This window comes from Sinocyclocheilus anshuiensis, unplaced genomic scaffold (genome assembly GCF_001515605.1).
Source record: "Sinocyclocheilus anshuiensis isolate Anshui unplaced genomic scaffold, SAMN03320099.WGS_v1.1 scaffold784, whole genome shotgun sequence".
NCBI classification, from domain to species: Eukaryota; Metazoa; Chordata; class Actinopteri; order Cypriniformes; family Cyprinidae; genus Sinocyclocheilus; species Sinocyclocheilus anshuiensis.
Window position 1 is genome coordinate 771,458 of NW_015554160.1, and position 10,802 is coordinate 782,259.

The 10,802-nt window shown below is 37.5% G+C and overlaps 1 protein-coding gene across 2 annotated transcripts; it reads left to right on the forward strand.

Annotated features, from left to right (window-relative positions):
• The first annotated feature begins 4,187 nt into the window (after window positions 1–4,187).
• On the forward strand, window positions 4,188–6,985 carry LOC107670880 (protein phosphatase 1 regulatory subunit 3C-B-like). Of its 2 annotated transcripts, XM_016463679.1 has the most exons (3): window positions 4,188–4,354; window positions 4,980–5,742; window positions 5,776–6,985. In XM_016463679.1, the coding sequence occupies exons 1-3, from the start codon at window positions 4,341–4,343 to the stop codon at window positions 5,935–5,937; spliced, it is 939 nt and encodes a 312-aa protein (XP_016319165.1). In that variant the 5' UTR covers window positions 4,188–4,340; the 3' UTR covers window positions 5,938–6,985. The 2 variants fall into 2 exon arrangements, with proteins under 2 accessions (XP_016319165.1, XP_016319164.1); XM_016463678.1 differs by having other exon boundaries at window positions 4,980–6,985.
• Window positions 6,986–10,802: the final 3,817 nt, after the last annotated feature.

Below are 10,802 nucleotides of genomic sequence, written 5' to 3' on the forward strand. Positions count from 1 at the left end.
AGGTAGATCTTGTCTTTCATAAAGGCCGAGGTCAGGGATCTTGGGCCTAAAAAGGTTGGTGACCACTGCTGTAAATGAACAGGTTAAAAAAGATTAACTGATTCGAATTTATGTATGCTACAGTTTATATATAAAAATTTATTTTTGTTGTATTTTCTGTGAGTTTAACTGTTCAGTGAGATGGACAGAGACATATTCAGTTCAAGTGTTTTGTCATTCAACAAGGACAGTTAAAAAAAGGATTGAAAATTGTTGATTTACTTACTGAGAGTAAATGTCCCTGAGAGCAAAAACGTCAACAGAATGAAACACAATAAAACAAGGCTGACAGTTTTATGCCCATCATCTCATAAACCTGACCTTACTTCCAAATGAGAAAATGCATTTTATATATATATATATATAATATAGTGCCCTTTTGTTCTTTGAGTTACCTAATATTTTGCATAAATTATGCTCTCAGTACTTTATTCAGTACACTCAAATTTATGTGAAAGTGATCTGAAATGCTTAGTAAAATTACAATGTTTTAGAATCTTACCAAAATCTCAATGAGCCGCACGTCTCAGCCCAGTCTATCGAGCAAATACACACTCAAACACACACACTCTCTCTTTCTTACACAGACACATTACTTACTAAACAGACTGGCTCTTAGTCTGTGCACATAAATCAAGTGTTTAAAACAGGCATTCAGCCAGATGCCCCATTTACGGCCCCCTTTCCCATCCCGATCCACAGGGAAACAACATCATCCTCCCCAAAACCCAATTGGGACCCCTGAGAATCACACAAAATGGCTCAAGACGCTTCCCACATCGGAACAGCTTTGTACAAAGTGGAGAAGTGACCCATTCGGACACCCTTGCAATGTTCTATTCTCCAACCTGGCCTTATGCCACATTCACCCTCTTGAGCCTTACACCGATCCAATGGAAAACCGCAAAGAGTGATACAAGACACACAAAATTAGTTCTGACATAGTAGAGGTTAGAAACTGTGCCATGTGGAAACACAGAGCTCATGGGTTATTTGCCCAATAAGAAAGTAATAAGACACCAGTGACTGTTTGTGAAGCATTCATTTGTTCATGGTATCAGAATTTCTGCTGCCTCATGGAGTTCAGCTTTAAAAAAGCAGGGGAAAAAACTTTACAAAGATTAAAACGCACAAGTTTTTTTGCACACTCTGCATCTTGTGTCAGTCGGCATCTTGGCACACGTCACCAAATTGCTTCATTAGTGGAAGCAGCAAGGTTATTTTTAAAGATGATTTATGTAAACAGATTAAGCAGCCAACCCCAGGTCTTACAGTAATATATTGAAAATCTACACACTAACAACTGCAAAACACATATTTGTACAGAAGGGCTGGTCACTGAGTTTGATTCAATGCCCGTGAGCTCTGATCAGAACAACAGCGTCTCATGCTGGATAAGAGATATTAGTGCAGATCTTCAAGACAGACCTGCATCCCCAGTGGACCTGTTGGCTGGCTATTACAAGTTAACAAAATTTTAAAGGGGTCATTGATTATGATTTCACCTTTTTAACTTTAGTTAGTGTTTAATGTTGTTGTTTGAGCATAAACAACATCTGAAACGTTACAATGCTCAAAGTTCAATACAAAGGGAGATATTGTCTTTTACAGAATTCCCTTTTTAAAGGGAAAAATTAAAGAAAAACTCATCACTTAATGTATTGAAAAACAAAACATATTTATCTAGAATGTAATTATTTAATTAATAATTCAATTATGAAATTAAATACATCAATTGTGAAATAACTATAAAATACAAAAAATGAAATAGTTATGAATGATTATAAAATCATAGTAAGTATTTAATTATTCATTGTGGATACATTTCTGTGGGTTTAGGTCAGCTCTGGGCTATTATTTGTTCTGTAAAAAAATCTTTCACTGTGGCCTCCAAACAAAAGAATTAGACATTTATACCAGTAAAACATCATAACTCCTGAACTTGCATTCATTGGTCGGTAGAAGTGTACCACAGCTATTCATAACACGTGATTTGCATTTGTCTCTTTTTAAGTTTGTGAAGTTGCAACAGGTCAAATAACCTCCCTATGCCAGGCTTCTTTTTAGACGGTTGGTGTGTTGCATCGACCCAAACCTAGGTAGTCAGGAGAGCATCTGGCTTACTGATTGGCTGAATTGTGTCATGTGTTTGTAAATCTGGCTGACACAAGATAGTCCCGTGAAATAGTCTGTCTGTACTTGAGGGTGTTGAAATATACATATGTGACTTACCACACTGTTTGATATTACACCACTGCTCTCCTTCTGTAAAGATCTATCTATCTGTCTATCTATCTATCTATCTATCTATCTATCTATCTATCTATCTATCTGTCTGTCTGTCTGTCTGTCTAAAAGTGTCTCTACAATAAGATTTTACTAACAGGACTCATGTATTTTATTGGGTGTCGATCAGATTTAAGACTAAATTTAAAATGAATATTTTCTTATAGTGTGCACTAGATGTCTCTCTCCACCATTGTATATTCCAATTGGTAACATTTGCACAGAATTAGACATTGAAGTTTTGTGATACAGTCAAGCACTCATTTTATTTCATTCTCGTGTGCCATAGTCGGATTTGGCAGTATGACTCAGGGCTTATTATGTCATTGTAAGGATATAGTCTCGTATCTTCATGCCACAGAAGCAAAAATGTTTTGGGATAAGGTCAGTCTAAATCCTTGCAGATGTTATTCTACCACAAATGCCACGAAAATGTCTATGTGTAAGTTAAAGTATATTAAATGCATTTTGTAGTCAAGTGGTGTTAATGAAGGATATCGACAGGCCAGCACACTAATACCTTCATGCATTAAGCTAATAACTTAATTCAGTATATTTTAAACTATACATTTCATACCAATGTTACATATAGCTAAAGGAAAAAAACATGACACGGGAGTAAAAAATACATTTCAAATACGTTTTTTGCGTTCTTTCGCAAAACCTTTGGGCTCACTAGAGAGACTTGCGTTAGCCAGCAAAACTGGGGGTCAAATGAGTTTGTGATCAAATGAAACGCTTTGCTAGCAAATTTTTTTCGGTGAAACGCAAACGTTTTGCGAGCGAACGCAGTTTCTCTGGGGAACGCGAAGCTTTAGCGAGAGAACGCAAAAGCGTAGGAATGTAATTTCCCCTCCTATATCTCATATTTTCTCATAACATCCCCGTTCCCTGACTGGAGTCAAACCCATGGTCTTGGTGTTGCCACCTTTAGAGAGAGAGAAGGAGAGGTCTTTTGCATGTTCGGACCCTTTCCTAGTTTTCGTGCCCCACTGGGCTGATAACCTCTAATCACCAAAACATACAGTCGAAACAGCTTCAACATCTGCACATCAATAAGAAAGGTGCTAAGGTATTGATCACTGAGGTGGACATCTGTCCATGCACATCAATCAATCAGAGTGTGTCGTCACTAAATCGTTAATCAAATAATGATGGTGATAAAATCACGAAACTATGAGAGAAATAGGGAAGATCTGATTGAGAGAGAGAAGATGTCAGTTTTAATTAGTATAACTTGCATTAAGGACTTTGACATGGATTGGATGGCCTGAAGTTGGAGTGCTTGTAAAACCAGATTATTCTATCATGCACCGCAGTCATGTATGGGATGGGGCCAAAGAGCCATTTGGACATTTGGACCATGGTATATACACCAGACACTGTTGGATCGTAATGGTAGTGTTATATACATTTTTATAAATTGTTAGTGTCAGTGCTAAGTTTAGATTCATGGTTTATTACAACCATCAGGAAATAAAGATTAACTTTACCCATGACCTACATTCACAGGGCAAACAACCACGCTCAATAGATGAAAGATTACCCAGCTGCGTTACCTCCATCTGAATGAAGAAAACCTAACATGTACAAGTCTTAAAATAAAAAATTATATAAACTACCACCATTACTACACCCAAGAGGATGTCAGTTTAACAAATCCACGATAATTGAGTAGATAATCACACGCGAGTGCGATATAATTTGCACCGACAGGGGTCCACGGTACTAAATCTATTCAAGTGATGATTGGTCGACACAAAAATGTGCTGCTCGGTTATTGGTTGGGGTGTGGAATATGCAAATAAGCGGTACTAGGATTTATTAGTAAAGGACTCGCAGTGTGTGTTCAGCGTGGAGTGGGTGTGTCGGCAGAGGACAGGCTAATCTGGGGGTGAACCCTTGAAATCACGAATTTTTACTTTAAATTCAGCGCTCTGGAATTGCGTATAAATCCTGTTTCTCCTGCAATGTGCTTTGCTCAAGAGACCACTTTAAACTGAAGCACTTTCTCCATGAGTTCCACAAGGTAAGAACGTTATTTAACCCAGTAAATTTTAAAAATGCAAAGTGTTTTCTGGTGCTTCTAGTACAGTTAGCGACATGTCGACTATCGTAAATATTTGTTTAAAACAAAAACCCTTTTGTGATGTATTTTAGTGTATATGTTTAATGTATTTTTAATGTAATTTTTTATTTATTTTTTTATAACAAAAAGTGTTCGAATGCCGAGGGTTGTTATGGTTACCTGCTTGGGCAACGCGAAGTTCGCGAATCACTTTTTTCCATATCTTTTGTGGTTACTGAAATGTTTGAAACCCTAAGTGAAGCACATACATTTATTTACATGTGAAATCAAAATGTATATACATACATTTGCATGTAAAATACTTTTAAGAGCCCTACAGCCTACAACAAGGAAGTTTTGACTTCCTGTGGGGGGCTCAAGGGCCACTGTCACAATCATTTGTCATTTCCAGTCATGTCTAATTTGTGTTGTGTTGCTTCATAAAGGCAAATTGTTTCCTCCTAGAATATCATTTTGTAGCAGAATATCTTTTAAAACTTTTTTTGAAACTTCCTTTGACTTTTTGAAACATTTTAAAGACATTGTACTCACACATCTGGGTTGTCTTTTGTCTGTATGTGTTTAGAGTTCTTCATCTCCTCAGTCCTCCAATGCCGGGTCCAGTTATGCCCGTGGATGTGGCTGTGCAGCTGTACATCACCCATTCTCCCCCACTGCGCAGCTTCCTGAGCTCTTATGAAGACTACAGGACACGCAACCTGGTCAACACCTGCTACAAACCCCTCCGGCCCTGCTTGAGCTCTAGAGCGCACCTGGAGCCCCCTCGTCTGGACTGGCAGACCCCAAAATCCAAGGCCAAAAAGAAGGTTGTGTTTGCCGACTCAAAGGGTATGTCATTAACCGTGGTGCATGTCTTCTCAACTTTCGAAAACAAAGAACCTGTTACATCCGAACTGCAATTTGACCTGGAAAACTTAGAGGACGTCACAGGAACTCTCCATATAAATTCAGTCCAGAGCAGAATTCTAGATTTTCCACAGCCAGCAGCAGACTACCTAGATTTTCGTAGTCGGCTGCTGAAGAACTTGGTTTGTTTGGAGAACTGTACCCTACAGGAGCGAGCCCTCACTGGCACTATCAAAGTGCGTAACCTGGCCTACGAGAAGTTGGTTCATGTGCGAATCACTTTCGACACCTGGAAGAGCTTCCAGGATGTGGAATGCACGTTTATGAATAATGTCTATGGTTGTCAGGATACAGACACATTCTCGTTTGCCATTGAACTGCCTGGGTATGTGCCCCCTCAGAATAAGGTCGAATTTTGCATTAGCTACAGAACTGGAGAGCAGACCTACTGGGACAACAACGATGGCAGAAACTATGGACTGGTTTCAACATCTTGGCAACAAAACAATACATGGAATTCCACAAACCAGGGAAAGAAACTGAATGAATCCAGAAAGTTAGGCAGGAAAACACAAGACAAGGAAGTTTATAAATGTAAAAGTCCGCTCCAATCCAATGGCATTTTCCCAAACTGGCAGAGTTGGGGGCACATTGCAACCAGTGGCCCCTACTGGTGACTTGAGCTCACGTAATTAACTATCCAAATGTGTTGAAAGCTTTTAGCACCAATATATCTCTCGGTATGACAACAGAAGAAGATTAACATTCTCTTAAGAGCTCTTAATATGATTTACCTGCTGATTACTTTACAAGCAGACCTAGATCAGCTGTCTGTTAGCAGATTAAAGAGGGGACAGAGACTGGTTGAAATGGTCACATAGAGTGAACCTTGTTTCTTTTAGATGGAACATGTTGCTTCCGTGCAATACAGCATGTTTTATTCTTTTGAGTAAAATGTGCGATGACCCCTTTCATGAAGCGCTAGACCGCTAGGAGGTCTCGAGTAAACACTATATAACATCTTTGTCGGTTCATTGTATAAAATGTGCCTTTGTCATAAGTGTGCTAAGATCATTTTTTGTTATGCTGCTGCCATTGTGTGCCACATCTGCAGACTGTGCACTATAAAAAATGATACCAAGTGAAAATCAAGTCTGATCATTTGAAGAGGATATATCTGTGTCACTAGCCAATTTTCAGCAGATTTCCAGTTGAAGATTCTATTATGGAAGAGATGAACAGTTGGTATGCAACCAACCAGTGAGATTGTCCTTCATATTGAAGGGGTAACCTTTACTGGCTACAAACTTTCAGAAGGAAAAAACAAAGAAATATTAATATTTATCATATTTAATATGTACTCCATGAATAAACCAGCCTTGAAATAAATTTAGTTTTATTTTATCAAGTTTTAATCTGCAAGATGCACGCATGTTTAGGTGTCTCTTTTTTTATTAATTTTTGTGTTGGATGTGTTAGAAATGTAATGCAACTGAACGCAATAAGCTAAACAAATGGCCTGATAATGGTTTTTGTGCATTAGGATCTGCTCAGCAAATGTCATTGTAAAGCAAGTAGTGTCTTTTGTTGGGTAATTTTTATATTTTAAGTGCAATTCAGTGAAAATTAGTGGAATTGGTTGTGATGTCATGTTCAAATCAGATGTGAAAAAATGGCTGCATTTTATGAAAGAAATAATTGATGTCTTGGTAAATGAGTGTGTATTTGGTGTGATTTTTCTAAAATAAAAATTTCACATTTTCAGATTCTGTTTCTCAATAACTGTAGTCAGAATGTGTGAGAATATGTCTGATCTGTCCAGTGTAGACTTCATACTTGCTTGCCAAAGTGATAACAATATGGTTTTGGTGGCAATTAAGCAGGTCTCATAAAAAGCATTTATAGGACAAAACACAAGTGACATTGAGAACTGAGTTCCTTTACTATTGTAGAGTTTATAAGCAAACTGAGTGCTACGTTGACTAAAGTATTAAAGTTAAACCCTCAAGCACCTTAAAAAATGAGAATAATAAAGCAGATTTCTGAGGAGACGAGAATGGTCAAGTTGATGCGGTAGCTTGACACCTGGGCTTTATGAATATATCCATATAAATCAAGGCTTATGAATTGCTTTTATCTGCATAAAGCTCTCTTTAAAATCATAGTAAGTAGTTTCATTTGAAGCAGCCAGAGGTTCAATGTTAGCTCATGGTCTTCTCCACTCAATGAGGAATGCAGAGAATGTAGAGAGCTCCATTTTCCACTTTCCTGAATTTTTTAAAAGCACTCACACACATATATGAAACCACTCTGTTAGGCAGAGAAAAGGGAAGCAGATTTAGACACCAGATCTCTGATAACCCTGGATATGAACACACTGCCTGATCATGTACTGAACACAGTTCAAAAATACCTACCCTCATGCCAAGCCTATTTTGGCTGATCACCATTTATTAAACCAGTGAACAGAGGAACATCATGTAGAGGTTTTTTCAGGTTACTCCAATATCAGTTGCAGTGTACACACTGTGAAAACCCAAATAGCCAGTTATGAATATAAAAAAAAACTAAAAGTAGCACTGTATGATATAAGAAGGATACAAGGAACATAGCATGCTTCTGTAGGGAAATTGAATTGGGCTAAAGAAAAAATCCACATCTTTTCAAGACTTTCAAAAAGATGAAAAAAAAAATAGAGAAATTGATAAGAAAAACAAACAATGTCAAATTTACAGTCATTCCCAAAGTTGCTGTATTAGGAACAACCTTACAACAACGTTAACCTGTTTTTTTTTATTTGATGCAAAGGAAATATAATATCAAGTGTAGTGCTATAAATGAAGTTTTTTAAAAATGAAAATATACAAAAAGTTACTGGATTCACGAAGCTGATGACCGTTGAAACGCACCATCACAGACTGTAAAAGGGTCCATTATAATTTTGCTACAGTAATTATTTTGGAGTCCATGAACTATGCTGCTTATTTTAAAGGAAAGTCTTGAAGTGAGTCTCTTTACATCTTTAAAGAGCATAACAAGGTGCATCATGAAAGATGGTAAAAAGTCACAGAGGAATTTAAATGTGTGGTATAAGCTATGTACATCCCTTTGCACAAACACATCCATTCAAATTGCATATCAAGTGGCCAGCAAGTATCTCACCTTATTCTTGTGTGCCCATTCAAAGTTGTCATTTTTATGTGTTTGTCTCTGTCATTTGGACACCATGACCTTAGAAATAGGCTTTACTGGCTCAGACTGAGGATTTTTCAACTATGTGAAATACTGTTGGGAAAATGATTCAGCACTTTCCTACAACAGGCTTGCAGTTGCTTACAAAGATAATGGTTTCTTGTAGCAAAAATGTTTGTCATAGCAAAAAACGTTCATGATGTATGAATCTGTATATGTGTAAAAAAAAGTAGTATGTGGATCAGTTTTGTAAAAACTAATTTAGCGTTTCATATTCTTAAATGTAATTGTCAGCTATACAGGAATCATGCAGAGTCTCACCACTACCTCACCCTGTCTCTGCAATCTTTTTGTCTCCAAACCTTCAGGCGAAGCAGGACATTCGCATCCATTTTTCAAGATTCTAAAACTGAAATTATGCAAACATTAGAGGGCTGAGAGAGAGAGAGTTGGTCTGGGGCAGGAGCCATAAACAGGTCTCAGAGATGGCAGTAGAACAGTGCAGCATTCACAATCAGTCAAGAACAAGGGCTCTCTTACTGAGTGAGAAGGGAACTGGAGCGGAGTATGGAGTGGATTTGTCCATACAGCTGTGATTTCCTGCTCTGCAAAGCACTCTGTAACCACAAAGGGCACAGAAAATGTGTTTTTCCCCAGGTGTTGGCTTTACCAACTCAAAGATTATATTTGCTTTTTTATTTCCTGTGCACAAATTGCAAACATGTGGGTGAGGATGCATGCACTCCGTTTTGCTTGATTCAGTTTCTGTCTGTGTAACATACACATCCTTGTAAGTTGTTTTTTATTGTTTCCTTGCTATCCTGCTATTCTGACATAGCAGTTTACATAATGCGATATCTGATACAGTACTTTAGTAGAGCGTTTGTAGAGCTATTTTTAGAGAGGCATATACTGCAGCTGTTGACACCACTGGTCACCAGTGCCAGCAGTCCATAGAAACCTATGACACAGATTTAAGACTACTCTCCTTCAAAAACGGATTCTGTCGGACTGTAACAAAGCTTTCATTAATTCTAGCTCAGTGATGGACACCACCCTGTTTACAGTTTGCTTTTGCCAGTACTTGGTCAATGAGCCATTGTTTAAGTATGAAGTCATTCAGCAGCAGAAATGGCTTGAAGACTGTGAGTTTGGTCTCTGGCAATTTACATCTCATTTTATAAGGTGCTGGTTCTGGAAAATATTATTTATTTTGTTCCATTTAGCTGAAAGAAGTTGTTTTTTGCTGAAACTCCCAATCAGAGCTTGTATACATGTACAAAACTCAGAACTTTGTTTTCAAGTAGAAAATATGGATGAGTCACAATTCTAGTGGTGCACAAGCATATTTTAAAAATTTTAGTAGGTTACACAAATATGGATACAACAATAATGACACAGAAGAATGATTTCATTGGAAATCACTTTCAAAATGATTTTTTTTCTAGTTGATGAGTGCTAAAAAACATTGATAGCCAATCAGAATCCATCTAACTCTAAAAAGCTTGGCCACCAATTGGTGTGGGCCACTAATAAGCCTATTAGTTATAGTTATTAGTTAGCTCTGTTATTAATTACTGTTCTTGGTGAGAACAGGCCTTAAGACATTACTCTAACCCTGTTTTTGTCAGGTAAAGTTTTGAACGTCTGTTAGATTTATACTTCTAAAGTGGACTTTTGGGAACTTTCTGGAATTCATTAAATCTATTTTTAATAATAATTGACTATATAAGCATGTTTCCATAAACCAATGATGGACATAAAATGCAAAAAAATATACTTAAAGGGATAGTTCACCCCAAAAAAATTTGATGTTGATCTGCTTATCTCCAGGGCATCCAAGATGTAGGTGACTTTGTTTCTTCAGTAGAACACAAACAAAGATTTTTAAAGTTTTTTTTATTTTTAACGTTGCAGTCTGTCAGTCATATAATGTCAGTGGATGGGAATCACGGCTTTGAGTCAAAAAAACATACACAAACAAAACCAAATTAAACCCTGCGGCTCGTGGCGATACACTGATGTGTAAAGACACGAAACGATCGGTCTGTGTAAGAATCGTTTTGAATCGCAATGTCCGAACTGTTCTGGACCATTGACACTCCTAATTGAGATTGTAGATAGAGAGTCAATGGTCCATTTGAGAGATAGTGTGTAAAGATTTTATCTTTGTGAACTGAAACTGGTTCAGCAGTGAAGAACACATGCTTTGTTCTATGGACTGAAGTGAGGCCAACAGAAATAGAAGAAAATCTTATCCTCAACCACTTCAGAGCTGTGCAATCTCAGAGTTGCAGTCACACACACACACACACACACACACACACACACACACACACACACACACACA